This window comes from Dendrobates tinctorius, unplaced genomic scaffold (assembly GCF_039654945.1).
Source record: "Dendrobates tinctorius isolate UK_male_01 unplaced genomic scaffold, ASM3965494v1 ptg000099l, whole genome shotgun sequence".
Lineage (NCBI taxonomy): Eukaryota > Metazoa > Chordata > Amphibia > Anura > Dendrobatidae > Dendrobates > Dendrobates tinctorius.
Window position 1 is genome coordinate 8,799,246 of NW_027361767.1, and position 21,227 is coordinate 8,820,472.

General features: G+C 44.8%; 2 protein-coding genes across 8 annotated transcripts in view; one reads left to right on the plus strand and one right to left on the minus strand.

Annotated features, from left to right (window-relative positions):
• Positions 1-960, plus strand: part of KRI1 (KRI1 homolog) — a 30,601-nt gene extending 29,641 nt beyond the window's left edge. The window contains exon 19 of the mRNA XM_073587560.1: positions 333-960. Coding sequence (XP_073443661.1) covers positions 333-873 — 541 coding nt within the window. The 3' untranslated portion in view covers positions 874-960. The remainder of the gene's footprint in view (positions 1-332) is intronic.
• ATG4D (autophagy related 4D cysteine peptidase) lies at positions 914-21,052 on the minus strand. 7 transcript variants are annotated; one of them, XM_073587566.1, is made up of 11 exons: positions 20,907-21,052; positions 18,183-18,375; positions 17,910-17,993; positions 16,451-16,624; positions 11,626-11,950; positions 9,609-9,673; positions 9,394-9,536; positions 4,113-4,191; positions 3,531-3,607; positions 2,487-2,606; positions 914-2,242 (listed from the first exon to the last, which is right to left on the minus strand). In XM_073587566.1, the coding sequence occupies exons 2-11, from the start codon at positions 18,364-18,366 to the stop codon at positions 2,069-2,071; spliced, it is 1,425 nt and encodes a 474-aa protein (XP_073443667.1). In that variant the 5' UTR covers positions 18,367-18,375; positions 20,907-21,052; the 3' UTR covers positions 914-2,068. The 7 variants fall into 7 exon arrangements, with proteins under 7 accessions (XP_073443667.1, XP_073443662.1, XP_073443664.1 ...); XM_073587561.1 differs by having other exon boundaries at positions 9,609-9,739; XM_073587563.1 differs by having other exon boundaries at positions 9,609-9,739; positions 18,183-18,405; positions 20,907-21,037.
• Positions 21,053-21,227: the final 175 nt, after the last annotated feature.

A 21,227-nucleotide genomic window follows, 5' to 3' on the forward strand; every position in this document is an offset into this window, starting at 1 on the left:
CTGGGTCTTTTTTTAGACTCAACATCCTGTTTCAGGAAATAACACCTGTACATTAGCCATTGTTGAGTCTAAAAAAAAAAAAGTACTTTTGTATTGAGGCATGAGGAGGTGAACTGTGACCTCTCCTATTGTGATTGAAGTCTCCTGTGTTACCTGTTCTTGTAATCCAGCCTCTGCTCATTGCAAAAACTGAGTCTAAATCAGGCCTTGTGGTCAGAGAAAAAATTGCAAGGTTTTGTTAAGATCATAAATAGAAACTGATTTAAACCAAAGGTAATTTTATGGTGTCTGTTTTAACTGGACAATCCCTTTTTATATATCCTTCTCTTCAGTAATGATGAAGATTCCGAATCTCCAACCTCCTCGAAATCTAAAGTGGGAAAGAAACGACGAGACAGATTAAAGAGTCAGGCCGAGGAAAAGAACCAGGACCCGGAGTCCACAGCTGTGTTGTCACCAACGGTGCAAACTGGTCCTGACAATGTTCACCCACATCGCAAGGAGGTGGCAACAATAGAAGAGAAACCAGCATCCAACATTCCACAATCAGAGAAGGGCAAGGAGAAACTAGCAGCCGAAACTCCACAATCACAAAGGGGTAAGAACAAGGTTATTCTGCCCAAACGGAAGAAAAACTCCACACAGATCTCCACGACTGCAGAGGCCGGTGTAAGCAGCTCAGCCAAGAGGAAGAAGCAGAAAAGGAAGGGCGGCTGTCTGCTGAGCAATAGGCTGCGGCTGGGTGGGCGAGAGTTCAGCGGACAGCGGCTGCTGGCATACGGCCTCAACCCCAAGAAGCTGAAGTACAAACAGCTGGACCTGGAGAGGAGAAAACATAAAAAGAAGCAGGAGAAGAGTGGAAAGCCGGAATAACTGCACGTCGTACAGACCACAAACGGAACTTTATTAATAAAAAAAAAAAGACTTTATTCCCCTGATAATAAAGTTATTTCAACAATATACAGTATTCATTTTCCAGTTTGAGGCCTCGTCTCCAGAGATTCCTTTAGCTTAGGGCATTTGTAAAATAAGTGTCAGCTGATCCCTTCCAGATCAGTCTCCGAAGCCAGGAATTTGCTCTATTACTGTTCCTCTGTTGTGCCTCCTGGCAATGACTCCTACCCATCATCGATAGGGGATGTCTTTACACGCGGACACTGTCCGATCAGTGTTGGGAGGCACCCTATTTATAAGACCCGGTTTTCAATTTGGCCGTATGTTTCCAGGAGGAATAACAGTGTAGGAGGAGTGGCTGGCCCTATGTAAGGTGGTCTATAAATGCCCAAATATACAGATATCTGCTCATGGACCCTCAGAAATAAAGGTACATAACGGAGTTACAAGTACAGTGCATTCATTACTGTGAACCGTCCAGGGCCGTTCAGCACCACGAGCAGGACCCGCACGTGTGATGCCCCTGTCACGGTGTAGGTGGAGGCCTATCCCTGCAGTTACCCCTGGTGGTCTGTGGCTTGTATATGGAGTGCAGGTTGCCACAGACCAGTCCACAGCCAGCAGATTTATCAATTCCCCAAGTTTAAAAAGGACCACAGCCCCCTACTAACACAACACTGACCCAAAGACTAAACTTGCATAGGGGGCCTCTTTATATTGAGGGGGGTTTACTAGCTGCCTCTTAAGTGACCTATTCTCTATAACTGGCCAGTTCATGGGGGTGAGCTTAAAAAAAAAAAAAAAAGTTTAAAACGTCAAATACGGCGGCACAAAAGCTGCTACCCTTGGCAGAGGGACTGAGGCTAGTTCCCCCCCAGTGTATGTATAAAGCTTATTGAACGAGTAGACGATGAGATAAACCAACTATTTGTGGAAACAGCGCCACTCTTGTGCAGGAGGCAGGGTGCGGTATTGCAGTTTAGCCATATTACCGCCCAAGGTCATGAGTGGAAGTACACAACCCTGTGTGTTCGGTTCTCCATGGTCACAGGTCTCGGCTGACCCGACAGTGATTCACTACATAGCAACAAGTGTAAAAAGATCAGTAACAGCAATGTTCAGAAAAATAGGGTCTCCCTCCCCCCCGTACAGCAGGTCTGGAAAAGTCTCCGTGTTATAGGAACTCAAACTCATCGGAGCTGGGTCTCTTCGCCATCGCCCCCCTGCTCCGATGAGCCAGGGGGTAAGAGGAGCGCGGCAGCACCTCCGGCGCGTAGAATTCCTGAGCGTGGCCATCTGAGATGCTGAACACGGGGTACTTCTCCTCTGCGGACGGTGAGCTTAACACCTAGAGGGCAAAAGGGAATAGTGAGGAGCCCCCCAAAATAATGTCTCCCTAAAGGGGCAGGAGATAAAGGATATCGCTGCTGACGACCCCTGTGAGATGGCCAATGGTAGCCCGGTCACTCAGCTTTCCAAAACTGCCGCTAAGAAACCAATGGCAGACTGCTGCAGCGCATCAATGCCAGGCAGGCGCCATAAAGCCGGGGCAGCACTGCAGCTCAATATATACTGTAAATGCCATCCGGTACCTTTGTCACATGGTCACAGAGGACTCCAAAGTCTGCTTGATTTCTGGCGTAAAACGCGATGGTGCAGCTGGGATCCATCTTCACGATGGACATCTTGCGTGGAGAATTACAGTGAAAAGTCTGAAGAACAAAATGTGATCTTTTACTGTAAATCCACCTCTAACATTTATCTAGTGACATCATGTACATAAAATATTTTACAGTATCCTCATTTTACACAAGAGCTGCACTCACAAATCTGCTGGTTGCTATTGGAACCATTCAACAAGCTTGTCAGATGTAACTAAATACCGATCTCATGTAATGCATCAGATCACTTAATCAGGCCTGTTATCAAATAGAATTCAGCAGGTTTATGAATACAGCTCTGGAGTATAATCCAGGCTCAGTAATGTATGCACACAGTGACTGCACCAGCAGAATAGTGAGTGCAGCTCTGGGGTATAATACAGGATGTAACTCAGGATCAGTAATGTATGTACACAGTGACTGCACCAGCAGAATAGTGAGTGCAGCTCTGGGGTATAATACAGGATGTAACTCAGGATCAGTAATGTATGTACACAGTGACTGCACCAGCAGAATAGTGAGTGCAGCTCTGGAGTATAATACAGGATGTAACTCAGGATCAGTAATGTAATGTATGTACACAGTGAGTGCAGCTCTGGGGTATAATACAGGATGTAACTCAGGATCAGTAATGTATGTACACACTGACTGCACCAGCAGAATAGTGAGTGCAGCTCTGGAGTATAATACAGGATGTAACTCAGGATCAGTAATGTATGTACACAGTGACTGCACCAGCAGAATAGTGAGTGCAGCTCTGGGGTATAATACAGGATGTAACTCAGGATCAGTAATGTATGTACACAGTGACTGCACCAGCAGAATAGTGAGTGCAGCTCTGGATTATAATACATGACATTACTGATCCTGAGTTACATCCTCAGTACAGGATTAGTAATGTTGATGTACTTGTGGATGTAGGACATTGCTGAATGCACTTTTTCTTGCGTTCTGCAGACAGACAGCCATACTCACATCTAGGGGGAAGTCGGCCTTGCTGGTGTCTACATGCGCCTGGCAGTAATGTGGATCCAGGTATAACAGATGATTATCTGATGAAACAAACCTGTTACATTATGCACAGGAATAAGTTGTATAGACGCCAAACAATAGAACGCAAGTACGTCGTGATCACATCGCTTTCTCATTGGTGGGGGTCTTCGTAAAGCAGCAGGACCTGAGCGACCCCGTCAGTTTTCCCTCCTCAGTGGGGGGCTGCGACTTCTGCTGTGCAGCGACTACAAGGGTCACAGGAGTGGGATCCTAATTACAAATATCTTTATTTTTTTTTATATAAAGGGGCGATAGAGGGATTACCCCTTAAAATGCATATCCAACAGATTTGTAAAAGCTATCCACAGGACAGGTCATCAATGTCAGATCAGTGGGGGTCCAGCATCCGGGACCCCCGCTATCCCCTTTTTGCAAATATGGAGCCAGCTGTAAGTCAACCACTTTGTACACCACCTAGTGGCTGTTCTCAGGTACTGCAGCTCCGCTCCTATGCACTGATGAGAGGACTGGATTATCTGTTGGTTATGGGGCAGAATTACTGACCTTGGTAACCAATGAAATAAAGTGAATGTTTAGGTTTTCCTCCTATGATGCCCACACACGCTGGCATCTGCAGGAACTCCTGAAAATAAAGAGGAGACCATTAGGACGATGATTACCAACAGCCCAAACTATGATCACTGCTCTTTATCACACGCTGCACTTCACTTGTGAAGGGTTAATACTAAAATCAGAGCTGAAGTTTCGTTTTATCCATTCTCTGGAGGTTTCGTTTCTCCGTTTTTGTTGTTGCAAGATAAATTTTTATAATTGGCATGGGCTGTCATGAAACCAGACTGCTCTCATCAGGTACAAAGATAAGGGGCTCGGGGGGTGCATTGCTCTGAATATGCCATTATACTACTTTCTACGCTATTTAGGTACAGACATATATGTAGTTTCCGGTTTTCTTGCAATATTATTGGCTTATAAAGTTAAATGATGCTATTGGTACTTGAGAACCTTGCATAATTAAGCAAAAGATTATAAAAGATGTGACTAAAATAAAGGGGCTTAGTGATCTGCCTCGATCCTCCCGTACAGAGACCCGGGCCGTCTCCATGTGGTCATTTGAGTTGCTAGCAACACTGGAATAATTTGGAAATCACTGGCTCAACCATGAAGGGTTAATTTAGCCCTCCCAAAATAGCTATCTTGACAGTGGCGCCCAACGTGGGGCCCCTGGACAGGGACGCCTCTGCCCCCGGAGGACAACAAGACAAAGGACCCTCGGAGCGGACACAGGTGCTGGAAAATTGGGATTGATCATCCCCCACGACCACGGTAAGTTGGCAGTTATACTGTTCAGACTGACCGTTGGTGTGGTTTTCCTGTGCTTGTTGCTGCAAAGAGGATCTGAGGTTTGTCCCCTGGTGGGGTGATTCATGGGTGGAATCATATAGAGGTGCAGTCCCGTTGGGGGCCCAGTGCTCGAACCGTACCTCATAAGGGACGGACACCCCGGATTGACCAGTGATTGTGGCTCTCTTTATAGTCAAAATATCCTGAAGTCCTGAATTCACTGTTAGTAATCAGGCGTGGTCATGTGATCGAAGACTGGGTAGGATACGTAACTCAGGTATATATAGATAGATATATATATATAACCAGAGGTGTCCGGAGGTATAGTCTGAGACGCCCTCCTCCTTTCACGGAGTACCGCGAATTTTGGGCTTCCCAGAGGGGGTTGACCCTGTGGAACAAACGGAGACGGCTGCTCCAGTATTGTGCACAATTTGTCAGGATATTTAGCTCTAAAGGAGAGAATTATGTTTCTGTGGAAGAAAAAGAAAAGTTTGGAATTGTGTGAAGGATCAGATACTGTTAGTCTTATGATTCAAAGACGAGGAAAGAAATCTGTCAGGAATGCAGGAAAAATATTTTCGATTCTGGGATTTCCTAAGGGTGGGAGGTTGTAGCCTACGCTATGGGATGAAGGAGTTAAAAAAAAAAATACAGGGAGATTGACTGATGATGGATTACTTAAAGGCGCTGAGGAATTCCGTGGCTTGGCACATGAATTGTATAATGAAGGTTACGTGGAAATTGAACAGCAAGTGAATTCTGATTGTTTCTGTTACTGCTATGTTGAAGAAGGAAAAATTGTCTATTACGACAGGGACGGGATAGTATTTTTTTTATGGTTCAAGAAAGTGACTGTGGTATGAGAATGTGATTGATTAAAGAAGGAACTAAGATTGATATTAATGTGTCAGGGAAATAGTTAAAAGTGATGATTTGAAAGAAGAGGTCTCCCTGCTAGATGACAATTGTACAAGGAGACCGAGAGTCGCAGCCCCCACCTCTGCTGACGGCACCTATTATCATTGCTAGTGGTTGAGTGTCCACCCCATCCATTTACCAGCTCCAGAGGAAAAAAAAAGGTTTTCAGACTTTAACCTGCTCTGTTCAGGAGAGAGAGAGAGAAAAAAAAAAAAAAAAAAAAAAAGAGAGCAAACAGCAGCCTCCAGCCCCCACCGCAGCTGCGAGCACACAGTGTGCCCTTCAGCCCACACAGCAAACTCTCACCCCCCTTCCTCAAACTTCAGCTAGTGGGAACCCTGCTCCTCAGCCCCTCCCTGCTAATTCTCGTTACTGCTCAGTTTGTAATCTCTCTCATATGTCCTGTAAATTTACTAGGGGTAGATTAATTATCACAGTTCCGCTAATCCACAAGGGGCACAAAACAGTCCCAACCAGTTTGCAAAAAATAGCAGGTGTATTTTGCCATTGCTGCCACTGTTAGCCTCCTTAAAGTATCTGGCAGCACTGACCTGTCGAGTTTCGGCCTCGGGACTTCAGTTCTGCCTTGGTCAAGTGATATTCTTGGGTCACTGTCTCCTTCTTCAGGGTGCCAGACACCTCGCAGAAGAATAATAGCTGTCAGCTCCCTTCCTTTCCCAAAAGATGAAGCAGAACTCTAGCGTTTTCTTGGACTATGCACTTATTGTTGTCAGTGGATACCGGATGCATCCCGCATAATGCAACCTCTTTACAACGCCTTGAAAGACGGCATAATGAACTATAAGGGAAGATGGCAGTGATGAGGATTACCTCCAATGATTGTTCCCAACTTCTGACTGAAGAAACAGCTACACCACCAAATGTCAGTGAGAACCCACTCCCAAATCCTGATCTGGTGTTATACACGGATGGTTCAAGATATGCTGACGAGTTTGGTAGATTCCACACGGGATACGCTGTTACCACAGAGGACACTGTAGTGCACGCAGCTGCACTCCCACCCTCACAGTCAGCACAAGAAGCAGAACTCCAGGCTCTATCTACTGCATGTACTTTGGCCAAGAACAGACGGGCTAATATATACACGGACTCACCGTATGCATTTGGTATTGCTCACAATTTTGGGGCTCTATGGGCCAATCGAGGGTTTATTACTACTGCCGGAACCCCAGTGAAAAATGCTGAAGCTGTTAAAACCCTCATGGACTCAATCAAATTACCTACTCAATTGGCCATTATCAAAGTTAGGGCGCACGGTCCTAGGAACAGCCCACAGACTGTTGGCAACATATTTGCGGATATGCAAGCAAAAGCCGCTGCTCTCTTACCCGTTGAACCAACCACACCAACTATGGTGACCACACACTCTCAGTGTAAACAGTTACAAGAAGCATTGACCTTACAAGAACCTGATGATCTACAACAGACTGAAGTTTTCTGTCGGACCCCGCGAGACCGCTTAATGACGATGCAGAGAATGTCTCCAAAGGAAGAGGTGAAGCAATGGAAGACTGATGAGGCACGTATGGATAATGGTCTCTGGAAAAAGGACCAACTTGTGTGTCTCCCTAAGCGGATGTACCCTGCTATTGCCACATGGGCACATGAGCCTACACATCGAGGAAAGAATCAGGCCCTCGCACTGGTGCAAAAATTCTACTGGGCCCCGGTTCTCCAGTTGGCCGGAAGCATTCCCTGTTACCAACATGACTGCAAAGACCACAGCGAAGAAACTGGTGATGGAAGTTAAATGCAGATATGGGGTTCTAGAAGTTGTTGAAAGTGATCAAGGCCCGGCCTTTTCTTCTCATGTGTACCAAGAAGTTCTGACAATGCTTGGATCCACTGTAGCCCTCCATACTCCATACCACCCACAATAGAGTGGGGAAGTTGAGAGGCTGAACGGCACACTGAAGGGACAATTGACCAAAATGATGCAGGAGACTACGGCTCCATGGCCAGAGCTCCTACCCATTGTACTATACCACATCCGTACTACCCCTATTGCAAAACATGGCCTGTCCCCATATGAGATATTGTTTGGTACTAGGCCCCCAGTTGCAAATTTCCAGCCTCAGCAGTTATCAGAAGAAACTGACCGTGCTGTTCAATATGTTATTCAGCTTAGTAAAAATCTTGCTAACACCTATGTTCTAGTTTCCTTTTCTTTTCCAGATTCAGCAGAAACCGGCACTTGTCATAACCTGAAGCCTGGTGATTTGGTAGTCGTGAAGAGGCATGTCAGGAAGCACGGACTAGAACCCTTGTATGACGGTCCCTATCAAGTTCTCCTCATCACCCAACAAGCCAATAGCAAATGAAGGGGACATAATGTTTTGGTTTTCCGCATTTTTCATATTATTATTATTATTATTGGCAGAAGTTAAAGTTAGAAGATATTCAATGACTCAGAGATCAATACGATAAAGACAATGATCGTACTAAGGACAGTTGGTGGTCAGACACTTTCTCCTTTCTCAATCCAGCCAATTGGTTTAAGGGAATTGGGGGCTGGATAGCTGGGATCTTACAGAGCTTGTTACACACTGCTGCCTGTATCCTTGTTGTATATGTGATACTAAACCTTGTTCTTTGGTGTATTTCTGTATGTATTAGGAAATTCTGCACTAAGACAGCTAATGATGATACCAAAGGTGTCGTTGCCCCTGCTCTTCTCTGCACCGATCTCAAAAGGCTACTTGATGAAGATGTTGAAGCCAAGCACATGCCTACCTACAAAAGATCTCCACCACCGTCATCAACAATTGTTATTCGTGAACTGCAGTATACAGGGGGGACGGGTGCGCCGCGACAGCCATGACTGGTAACACGGCATCAGTCATGTGAAGACCAGTACCCCTCAAGCTGTTAGCTTGGGATAGCACCTCTGATGCTACATATGTGTTAAAAACAATTTATCTAGGGGGGAATGTGAAGGGTTAATACTAAAATCAGAGCTGAAGTTTCGTTTTATCCATTCTCTGGAGGTTTCGTTTCTCCGTTTTTGTTGTTGCAAGATAAATTTTTATAATTGGCATGGGCTGTCATGAAACCAGACTGCTCTCATCAGGTACAAAGATAAGGGGCTCGGGGGGGTGCATTGCTCTGAATATGCCATTATACTACTTTCTACGCTATTTAGGTACAGACATATATGTAGTTTCCGGTTTTCTTGCAATATTATTGGCTTATAAAGTTAAATGATGCTATTGGTACTTGAGAACCTTGCATAATTAAGCAAAAGATTATAAAAGATGTGACTAAAATAAAGGGGCTTAGTGATCTGCCTCGATCCTCCCGTACAGAGACCCCCGTCTCCGTGTGGTCATTTGAGTTGCAAGCAACACTGGAATAATTTGGAAATCACTGGCTCAACCATGAAGGGTTAATTTAGCCCTCCCAAAATAGCTACCTCGACAGACTGACATGTATTATATACTCCAGAGCTGCATTCAGAATTTTGCAAGCAGAACTAAGCACGTGTCCTATGGGTGATAACATTGTGTGGGGGAGCAGGCAGGGGGCACTCTGTGCGTCTTACCTTAATGCACTGCTTATACACCGGGTTGAAGCTCTCTCCGCCAAGACGTACGGGGATGAGGATGATGACCGCTCTTCCCGTGTTGCTCATATCTGTGACCGGACCATCTGTACCCAGCAGCTGCTCCACGTCTGCCCTGTACACTGAGGGGATACAAAGGGTTAATGATGGCGCCTGTCACATTGCTCAGTCCCATCGCTCATGGCCTCTCGTACCTGTACAGTCTTGAGACACGTACACCGACAGCTCGGGCACTTGAGGGGATGTCTCCAGAGCTTTCCTGAGGACACAAATCAGTGGTTGTATTCCGCCCAGCAGGGGAAGGTCCGGAACATAAATGTGGGACCTGAACCCGGGACCCCCAAATATATTCAAAATTAAAAGGGATATCTTCAGTGACATTGGGACAATCACCAACACAAGGCTCACAATAAAGTACTTAAAAAAAAAAAAAACCTGTGCAGAGGGGTCACCCGCTGTGACTACTGGGAAAGGGTCGCCTGCCGTAACTACTTGGACAGTTGGGGAAGGGTCGCCTGCTGTGACAGTTGGGGAAGGGTCGCCTGCTGTGACAGTTGGGGAAGGGTCGCCTGCTGTGACAGTTGGGGAAGGGTCGCCTGCTGTGACAGTTGAATCATAGAATCATAGTTGGGGAAGGGTCGCCTGCTGTGACAGTTGGGGAAGGGTCGCCTGCTGGGAAAGGGTCGCCTGCCGTAACTACTTGGACAGTTGGGGAAGGGTCGCCTGCTGTGACAGTTGGGGAAGGGTCGCCTGCTGTGACAGTTGAATCATAGAATCATAGAATCATAGTTGGGGAAGGGTCGCCTGCTGTGACAGTTGGGGAAGGGTCGCCTACTGGGAAAGGGTCGCCTGCCGTAACTACTTGGACAGTTGGGGAAGGGTCGCCTGCTGTGACAGTTGGGGAAGGGTCGCCTGCTGTGACAGTTGGGGAAGGGTCGCCTGCTGTGACAGTTGGGGAAGGGTCGCCTGCTGTGACAGTTGGGGAAGGGTCGCCTGCTGTGACAGTTGGGGAAGGGTCGCCTGCTGTGACAGTTGGGGAAGGGTCGCCTGCTGTGACAGTTCGGGAAGGGTCGCCTGCTGTGACAGTTCGGGAAGGGTCGCCTGCTGTGACAGTTCGGGAAGGGTCGCCTGCTGTGACAGTTCGGGAAGGGTCGCCTGCTGTGACAGTTCGGGAAGGGTCGCCTGCTGTGACAGTTCGGGAAGGGTCGCCTGCTGTGACAGTTCGGGAAGGGTCGCCTGCTGTGACAGTTCGGGAAGGGTCGCCTGCTGTGACAGTTCGGGAAGGGTCGCCTGCTGTGACAGTTCGGGAAGGGTCGCCTGATGTATTTATTTTCTTAATTGAAAGCCCATGTACATGCTGTGACTTCTCAAATCCTCCAGAGGGGCTCTCTGTAGTGACTGCTAGGAAAGCGCTGCTGGATACACAGCCATCATGGTATCCTGCTGGGGAGGTCCGCTTTCACTACTAGAAAATCTGTCGAAAGCAGGTATCCTGCTGAGGCTTCTAAGTAAAGTTCAGGAGGAGTGACTGAAAAACATGACAGATGAGTTTCCTAGTAAATGTTGGGGATGCTGGGGAAGGGTCGCCTGCTGTGAATGCTGGGGAGGGGCCGCCTGCTGTGAATGCTGGGGAGGGGTCGCCTGCTGTGAATGCTGGGGAGGGGTCGCCTGCTGTGAATGCTGGGGAGGGGTCGCCTGCTGTGAATGCTGGGGAGGGGGAAGCCTGCTGTGAATGCTGGGGAGGTGGAAGCCTGCTGTGAATGCTGGGGAGGGGGAAGCCTGCTGTGAATGCTGGGGAGGGGGATGCCTGCTGTGAATGCTGGGGAGGGGGATGCCTGCTGTGAATGCTGGGGAGGGGTCGCCTGCTGTGAATGCTGGGGAGGGGATGCCTGCTGTGAATGCTGAGGAGGGGGATGCCTCCTGTGATTTATTTTTTTAACTGAAGGCTAAAATATGTGCTGTGACTACCAGGACGCTTGCCAAAATTGACGGAGGAGTGATATTTTGCTACGAGGTTGTCCTGCTAAAACAATTGGAGAAATTGGAGAAGTGGCCTGGTACAGCAACAGGGGACAAAAACTCAAATTGTGTATAAAAAAGAAAAAGCAGTTTTTACCCCTCACATCCATTGCAGGGGAGTGTGAACACAGTACATTTATAGCCAGGATCAGACCCTCCTCCTCAGAAAAATGTGGTGTACTGTTCTCTCACCTCACGATGTGAGCCACAATACTGGGGCCGTACCAGTCTCCTGCTTTCTTGCCGAGGCTTCCACCTAATTTCACCAAGTGATGGAGACCAAAAGGAGCATCAGGGCAGTCAGACAGCCACCGCAGGATGTCCCTGTGGATCAGCTCTTGGTGGGGGTCTCGTACATGAGGTTTGGAGGGACAGGAGGTCGAGCGACGGTACAGATGACTAGAGGGAGAAACAGGTGAAGATATAGAGGAGAAAGAATGAAGGGAGTGCGGAGAAGAGGAACGAAGGGGCTCCATCTCAACGAAAAGCGTGTTCAGTGCTTCTGGCCACGACCAATCTGAACAGAAGAGAGAATTTCATCAGTACAGAACATATCAAGCTTTATTACATTCTTGTACATAGGGAGCAGTATTATAGTAGTTATAGTCTTGCACATAGGGGAGCAGTATTATAGTAGTAATATTCCTGTACATAGGGGCAGTATTATAGTAGTTATATTCTTGTACATAGGGGGCAGTATTATAGTAGTTATATTCTTGTACATAGGGGGCAGTATTATAGTAGTTATATTCTTGTACATAGGGGCAGTATTATAGTAGTTATATTCTTGTACATAGGGGGCAGTAATATAGTAGTTATATTCTTGTACATAGGGGGCAGTAATATAGTAGTTATATTCTTGTACATAGGGGGCAGTAATATAGTAGTTATATTCTTGTACATAGGAGCAGTATTATAGTAGTTACATTCTTGTATATCGGAGCAGTACTATAGTAGTTATATTCTTGTATATCGGAGCAGTACTATAGTAGTTATATTCCTGTACACAGGGGGCAGTATTATAGTAGTTATATTCTTGTACATAGGGGCAGTATTATAGTAGTTATATTCTTGTACATAGGGGGCAGTAATATAGTAGTTATATTCTTGTACATAGAGGGCAGTATTATAGTATAGTCTTGTACATAGGGGCAGTATTATAGTAGTTATATTCTTGTACATAGGGGGCAGTATTATAGTAGTTATATTCTTGTACATAGGGAGCAGTATTATAGTAGTTATATTCTTGTACATAGGGGGCAGTATTATAGTAGTTATATTCTTGTACATAGGGGCAGTATTATAGTAGTTATATTCTTGTACATAGGGGGCAGTATTATAGTAGTTATATTATTGTACATACGGAGCAGTATTATAGTAGTTATATTCTTGTACATAGGGGGCAGTATTATAGTAGTTATATTCTTGTACATAGGGGGCAGTATTATAGTAGTTATATTCTTGTACATAGGGGCAGTATTATAGTAGTTATATTCTTATACATAGGGGGCAGTATTATAGTAGTTATATTCTTGTACATAGGGGGCAGTATTATAGTAGTTATATTCTTGTACATAGGGGGCAGTATTATAGTAGTTATATTCTTGTACATAGGGGGCAGTATTATAGTAGTTATATTCCTGTACATAGGGGGCAGTAATATAGTAGTTATATTCTTGTACATAGGGGGCAGTATTATAGTAGTTATATTCCTGTACATAGGGGGCAGTATTATAGTAGTTATATTCCTGTACTTAGGGGGCAGTATTATAGTAGTTAAATCCTTGTACATAGAAGCAGTAATATAGTAGTTATATTCTTGTACATAGGGGGCAGTAATATAGTAGTTATATTCTTGTACATAGGGGGCAGTATTATAGTAGTTATATTCTTGTACATAGGGGCAGTATTATAGTAGTTATATTCTTGTATATAGGGGGCAGTATTATAGTAGTTATATTCCTGTACATAGGGGGCAGTATTATAGTAGTTATATTCTTGTACATAGAGGCAGTATTATAGCAGTTATATTCTTGTATATAGGAGCAGTATTGTAGTAGTTATATTCTTGTATATACGGGGCAGTATTATAGTAGTTATATTCTTGTACATAGGGGGCAGTATTATAGTAGTTATATTCTTGTACATAGAGGCAGTATTATAGTAGTTATATTCTTGTACATAGGGGGCAGTATTATAGCAGTTATATTCTTGTACATAGGGGCAGTATTATAGTAGTTATATTCTTGTACATAGGGGCAGTATTATAGTAGTTATATTCTTGTACATAGGGGCAGTATTATAGTAGTTATATTCTTGTACATAGGGGCAGTATTATAGTAGTTATATTCTTGTACATAGAGGCAGTATTATAGTAGTTATAGTCTTGTACATAGGAGTACTATAGTAGTTATATTCTTGTATATAGGGGGCAGTATTATAGTAGTTATATTCCTGTACATAGGGGGCAGTATTATAGTAGTTAAATCCTTGTACATAGAGGCAGTAATATAGTAGTTATATTCTTATACATAGGGGGCAATATTATAGTAGTTATATTCTTGTATATAGGGGGCAGTATTATAGTAGTTATATTCTTGTACATAGAGGCAGTATTATAGTAGTTATATTCTTGTACATAGGAGCAGTATTATAGTAGTTACATTCTTGTATATCGGAGCAGTACTATAGTAGTTATATTCTTGTATATAGGGGGCAGTATTATAGTAGTTATATTCCTGTACATAGGGGGCAGTATTATAGTAGTTAAATCCTTGTACATAGAGGCAGTAATATAGTAGTTATATTCTTGTACATAGGGGGCAGTATTATAGTAGTTATATTCTTGTACATAGGGGGCAGTATTATAGTAGTTATATTCTTGTACATAGGGGGCAGTATTATAGTAGTTATATTCTTGTACATAGGAGGCAGGATTATAGTAGTTATATTCCTGTACATAGGGGGCAGTATTATAGTAGTTATATTCTTGTACATAGAGGCAGTATTATAGTTATATTCTTGTACATAGGGGGCAGTATTATAGTAGTTATATTCTTGTACATAGGGGCAGTATTATAGTAGTTATATTCTTGTACATAGGGGGCAGTATTATAGTAGTTATATTCTTGTACATAGGAGCAGTATAAGTTATATTCTTGTACATAGGGGGCAGTATTATAGTAGTTATATTCTTGTACATAGGGGGCAGTATTATAGTAGTTATATTCTTGTACATAGGAGCAGTATTATAGTAGTTATATCTTGTACATAGGGGCAGTATTATAGTAGTTATGTTCTTGTACATAGCAACAGTATTATAGTAGTTATATTCTTGAACATAGGGGCAGTATTATAGTAATTGTATTCTTGTACATAGGGTGCAGTATTGTAGTAGTTATATTCTTGTACATAGGAGCAGTATTATAGTTATATTCTTGTACATAGGGGGCAGTATTATAGTAGTTATATTCTTGTACATAGGGTGCAGTATTATACTAGTTATATTCGTGTACATAGGGGCTGTATTATAGTAGCAATATTCTTGTACATAGGGGCAGTATTATAGTAGTAATATTCTTGTACATAGGGGGCAGTATTATAGTAGTTATATTCTTGTACATAGGGGCAGTATTATAGTAGTTATATTCTTGTACATAGGGGCAGTATTATAGTAGTTATATTCTTGTACATAGGGTGCAGTATTATACTAGTTATATTCTTGTACATAGGGGCAGTATTATAGTAGTTATATTCTTGTACATAGGGGGCAGTATTATAGTAGTTATATTCTTGTACATAGGGGCAGTATTATAGTAGTTATATTCTTGTACATAGGGGAAGTATTATAGTAGTTATATTCTTGTACATAGGGGGCAGTATTATAGTAGTTATATTCTTGTACATAGGGGCAGTATTATAGTAGTTATATTCTTGTACATAGGGGCAGTATTATAGTAGTTATATTCTTGTACATAGGGGCAGTATTATAGTAGTTATATTCTTGTACATAGGGGCAGTATTATAGTAGTTATATTCTTGTATATAGGGTGCAGTATTATACTAGTTATATTCTTGTACATAGCGGCAGTATTATAGTAGTTATATTCTTGTACATAGGGAGTAGTATTATAGTAGTTATATTCTTTAACATAGGAGCAGTATTATAGTAGTTATATTCTTGTACATAGGGGGCAGTATTATAGTAGTTATATTCTTGTAAATAGGGGCAGTATTATAGTAGTTATATTCTTGTACATAGGGGGCAGTATTATAGTTATATTCTTGTACTGTACATAGGGGGCAGTATTATAGTAGTTATATTCTTGTACATAGGGGGCAGTAATATAGTAGTTATATTCTTGTACATAGGGGCAGTATTATAGTAGTTATATTCTTGTACATAGAGGCAGTATTATAGTAGTTACAGTCTTGTATATCGGAGCAGTACTATAGTAGTTATATTCTTGTATATAGGGGGCAGTATTATAGTAGTTATATTCTTGTATATAGGGGGCAGTATTATAGTAGTTATATTCTTGTACATAGGAGCAGTATTATAGTAGTTTTATTCTTGTACATAGGGGGCAGTATTATAGTAGTTATATTCTTGTACATAGGGAGCAGTATTATAGTAGTTATATTCTTGTACAAAGGGAGCAGTATTATAGTAGTTATATTCTTGTACATAGGGGGCAGTATTATAGTAGTTATATTCTGGTATATAGAGGCAGTATTAAATTATTTATTGCCCTCAAAACAGCACAGCACTACCACAGCAAATCTTTAAAACCTAACTGTCATCCTCAAACACTTGTACACAAAATAATCAGAAAGCCGATGCCCTGTGGAAGCCCCCGTTTATCCCCTTGGCGGCGCTATGTACATGTGAGGTGCAGGGACTGCGTGTATTGCTTGTGGTCTCACAGTACACGTCACGTGTGCACTTCTGGACTAGAAATATACTGCCATAGAGTGTAACGTCGGTGCCACAATGAGGAGAGGAGGTGATGCTGACCCCTGTTGAGGAGATGCATGAGAAGAGCCTGTGCCAGCATCATCTGCGCGCTCCGGATCATACAGCCCCATCCGCAGTCTGTAGTCAGCTGCGTCCCCTCCAGGGGAGGGAAATCCCGTCTGTAAGTCAGCCAAACCCTGGAGACGAAATCCCGCTGGAATTGTTCAATGTCATCTGTGAGCAGAAAAGAAAATAACCGCGAATAATACCGGATAAATCATTTCAGCAGGTCCCCAGCAGCCACAACAAGCCATCAGTGCCCCCCGCGATCATCAGATCACTGGGTATAAACCCCCCTAAATACCCTGGACCACCAGGGAAAAATGTATGACCACCCGCTGCTCTCAGCGCTGTGAGCAGTGACTATGATCGGTCACGCCTGTATGACTGAAAGCCGGCAGCTCCAGGGGGAAAGAAAGTCTAGTTTCCACTTTCCAGGTGCCGCACTTTCAGTATAGCAACATGACACCTCCATAACACAAAGATGAACCCTATAACTGCAGGTTAGCATTATCCGACCCATCAGGTTCCCTTTAAACAATAATAATTTTGCCTTGACACATTCCCTTTAACTGTTCCATAAAACCATAGACAAATAGGAAATAAAACATCAACTGTTTTTCTAACCTAAGTATTAACTCCCTCTTTAACCCTAGACCACCAGTGACAACAATATTGATCTCTGACTGCTACATATTCTCTTATCCATTGTTCACTGAGCACAAGCGAATAAAATATTACCTCTTTTCTATCCAAGACCTAAACAAATTACCTTCAACTCCCTAGACCACCAGGGATAATATGACTACAGAAGAAACTCTAATGTGGCCACATCCCGATGGCAGGGGACGGGAGGCCACACCCCGATGGCAGGGGACTGGAGGCCACACCCCGATGGCAGGGGACGGGAGGCCACACCCCGATGGCAGGGGACGGGAGGCCACACCCCGATGGCAGGGGACGGGAGGCCACACCCCGATGGCAGGGGACGGGAGGCCACACCCCGATGGCAGGGGACGGGAGGCCACACCCCGATGGCAGGGGACGGGAGGCCACACCCCGATGGCAGGGGACGGGAGGCTACATCCCGATGGCAGGGGACGGGAGGCTACACCCCGATGGCAGGGGACGGGAGGCTACACCCCGATGGCAGGGGACGGGAGGCTACACCCCGATGGCAGGGGACGGGAGGCTACATCCCGATGGCAGGGGACGGGAGGCTACATCCCGATAGTCGGGGAGAGGAGGCTACATCCCGATAGTCGGGGAGAGGAGGCTACATCCCGATAGTCGGGGAGAGGAGGCTACATCCCGATAGTCGGGGAGAGGAGGCTACATCCCGATAGTCGGGGAGAGGAGGCTACATCCCGATAGTCGGGGAGAGGAGGCTACATCCCGATAGTCGGGGAGAGGAGGCTACATCCCGATAGTCGGGGAGAGGAGGCTGCTTTGCGCTTACCTTCATAGCCAAAGTAGTAGTGTTTGCTCAGCAAATATAGGGGGGACGAACGGCTGAACTGAGTCTTCATCTTCACTGTCCATCCTGCAACACAAAATCAAAGGGTGTTATTATATCAGTTTCTGGGAAAGCTGGGTGACAACCAATTCGGCTGCCCTAATTGATCTGCAGTGATAGCACCTGGGAAAGTTGGGTGCTTGTCTGTAGCAGCTGCTCTAACACTGGCACCCAGCTTTCCCAGATACAATGGTGGCGCCCCTCGCCAGATCTTACCGTACTTCACACTGTTCCACGCGGTCTGTAGTTTGCTCTTTATTTTATCCACCTCATCTGTCGCCCGGTCTCGTCCTGCTCCTTGGTACCCCATCTGAGGAGGATCATGGCGGCCACTCAGGTTCCTGCGTCGCCGGCCCTCCGGGCTGCCGTACTGAGTGGCCGCTGGCGACACGGAATTCATTTATCCTGTCTGGAGGGGAAGAGCATGACCGGAGTCACTCTGGGAAGAGAAGGGCCGAGTATCACCATTATATGGCAGGGGATGTGACCCTGCGCCCCCCACAATCCTCAGATCGCAGCCCTAACAGAGATGGGGGGACCCCTTTAACACTACATGACGTCACTGTATATTATTGTGGGGGTGACTGTGTGACGCGGGGGCTCAGGAGCTGCACTCGCGGAAGATGGTGGCTATATTACAGAGCTGAGCTCTAAAAGCTGCTGTTAACCACTTAAATGCCACTGTCAATCTGTGATGGCGGTCTTTAAATTACATGACTGCTGGTGCTCACACACACACCGACTGCCATCGGCCCACCCGCAGCACCGATGGATTACCATGGTAGCCGGGGCCCTGCAGCTGAGGGCCTCTTTCATTGTCTGAGCTCCATAGGAGTCCAGCAGTTTCACGGTACATGTACGTAGGGTAAGTGATCAGACAATTGCAGGTCTGACTCCCTAAAAGGACTAAAAAATAAAGAAAAAAAAATTATATATACATACATATACAGTCATGGAGAAAGTTTTGGCACCCTTGAAATTGTTGCAGAAAATGACACAATTTTGGAACAACACACACAAAAAAAGGCAAACTGGACAGAATGTCACACAAAATCCCCAAAATGAGCTGAACAGAATTATTGGAACCCTTGGCTTAATATTTGGTTTCACACCCTTTGGAATAAATAACTGCAATCAGTCGCTTCCTATAACCACTAACAAGCTTCTTACACCTCTCACCTGAAATTTTGGACGACTCTTCTTTTGCAAATTGCTCCAGGTCTCTCGTATGTGAAGGCGCCTTCTCCTAACAGCGATTGTAAGATCTCTCCACAGGTGATCAGTGGGGTTTACATCCGGACTCATGCTGCCTCTTCAGAACTCTCCAGTGCTTTGTTTCCATAAATTTCTGGGGGATTCTTGAATTATGTTTGTGGTCATTGTCCTTCTGGATGACCCATGACCTCGGATGCAAACCCAGCTTTCTGACACTGGGCACTATATTGTGACTCAAAACCCTGTAGTAATCTTCAGATTTCATGATGTCTTGCACACGGTCAATGTACCCAGTGCCAGAGGCAGCAGACCAACCCCAAAACATTTTTGAACCTCCACCATATTTGACTGTAGGTACTGTGTTTTCTTTGCAGACTTCATTCCGTTTTTAGTAAACAATAGAATGATGTGCTTTACCAATAAGCTCTATCTTGGTCTCATCTGTCCACAAGATGCTTTCCCAGAGGGATTTTGGCTTACTCACATAAATTTTGGCAAACTGCAGTCTATCTTTTTATGTCTGTGTCAGCAATGCGGTCCTCCTGGGTCTCCTGCCACAGCATTTCATTTTATTCAAATATGGACGGATAGATTGTGCTGACACTGATGCACGCTGAGTCTGCAGAACAGCTTGAATTTCTTTGGAACTTGATTAGGGACTGCTTATCCACTATCTGGACTATCCTGCATTGCAACCTTTCATCAATTTTTCTCTGCCGTCCACGTCCAGGGAGATTAGCTGCCATGGGTTGTAAACTTCTTGATTATGTTGTGCACCATGGACAAAGGTACATAAAGATCGCTGAAGATGAACTTGTAACCTTAAGATTGTTGATAATTGTTCAACAATTCTAGTTCTCTTCGCTTTCCGTCTCCATGCTTAGTGTGGGACACACAATGCAAAGATTCAGTCAACCTCGCCCTTTTTCATCATGTTTCAGGTGTGATTTTCATATTGCCCTCACCTGTTACTTGCCACAGGTGAGTGTGAACGAGCATCACGTGCATGAGACAATTTTGGAAAGGTGCCAATACTTTAGTCTGACTCATTTTTGGGATTTCGTGTGAAATTATTTCCAATTTACCTTTTTTTTCTGTGTTGCTACAATACACACAAAGGAGATAAACATGACTGTGCATATATGATACCAATATATATATTGATTACACATATCCACACATGTAAAGTAAGAAGTGTTGCCTGGGAGACCGACCACTGCCGCTGTGTAGCTCGTAAGCCCCAGACACAAACAGGAGGAGGATCCCATACACCTGTGCCATCAATCTGCTCCTTCCCAGCGGATGGAGACAGAGGACGTGAAAGCACCAACACCAAGCTTCATTACCAGACCCCATACCTGCCCGGTGACATACCGCGGACCCTCCTCCCACAGAATGACCCCGGCGACTCTCTCCCCCCTAAACCTGAAGTAGAGGCCATGTCCTACAAGGTCACTGAACACTGGACAACCCCTTCAAGGACTGCACCATGGTAAAAGCATGCCCCGTCCTATAGCCTCAGGGAGAGAGGACTTATTTAAAGGCAAATTCCTGGATAAACAAATACAAGAAAAAATTACCAAAAACCACAGGCAGAGCCGCCTTCTATGTGCAGCCTCCCCCCCCTGCTGCTGAGAATGGAACAGTCCACGAGAGCACCCAGCGCCGAATCCTAGCGATAAGGACAGAGTCACATGACCGGCGAGCCCAGACAGACCCTCTTACCTCATCTCTCTCCCAGAGGAAGCCCCGCCGGAAATCACCTGCCCATATCAGCCGGTCTCACTTCCGCCCCTCCATCCCGAGCCCTGACTGACTGCAACACACCCTTGGGCGACACTTCCGGGTTTGCCATTGACGTCATCGCGTCGTACGGAAGTCGAATTTCCTTTTTTTTTTAAGACGATTAACTTTATTAACATAGCGCACACCGAACAGCGTTTTGAGTAAAGCCGCCTGCAAACTTTTTTTAAAAAAATCTATATCAAATAAGCTTTATTGACAATGACAAAACCAAAGCGCTTCGTATCAAATAAGCTTTATTGA

What these genes read in the sequence shown, in the direction of transcription:
- ATG4D (XM_073587561.1), bottom strand. Translation starts at nt 18,366, where the DNA reads ATGAATTCCGTGTCGCCAGCGGCCACTCAGTACGGCAGCCCGGAGGGC. An exon ending in TGTATAAGCAGTGCATTAAG is followed by an intron (nt 4,192 to 9,393) that starts GTAAGACGCACA and finishes CTTTATTTTCAG; the next exon opens with GAGTTCCTGCAGATGCCAGC. An exon ending in TTATTTCATTGGTTACCAAG is followed by an intron (nt 3,608 to 4,112) that starts GTCAGTAATTCT and finishes TTGTTTCATCAG; the next exon opens with ATAATCATCTGTTATACCTG.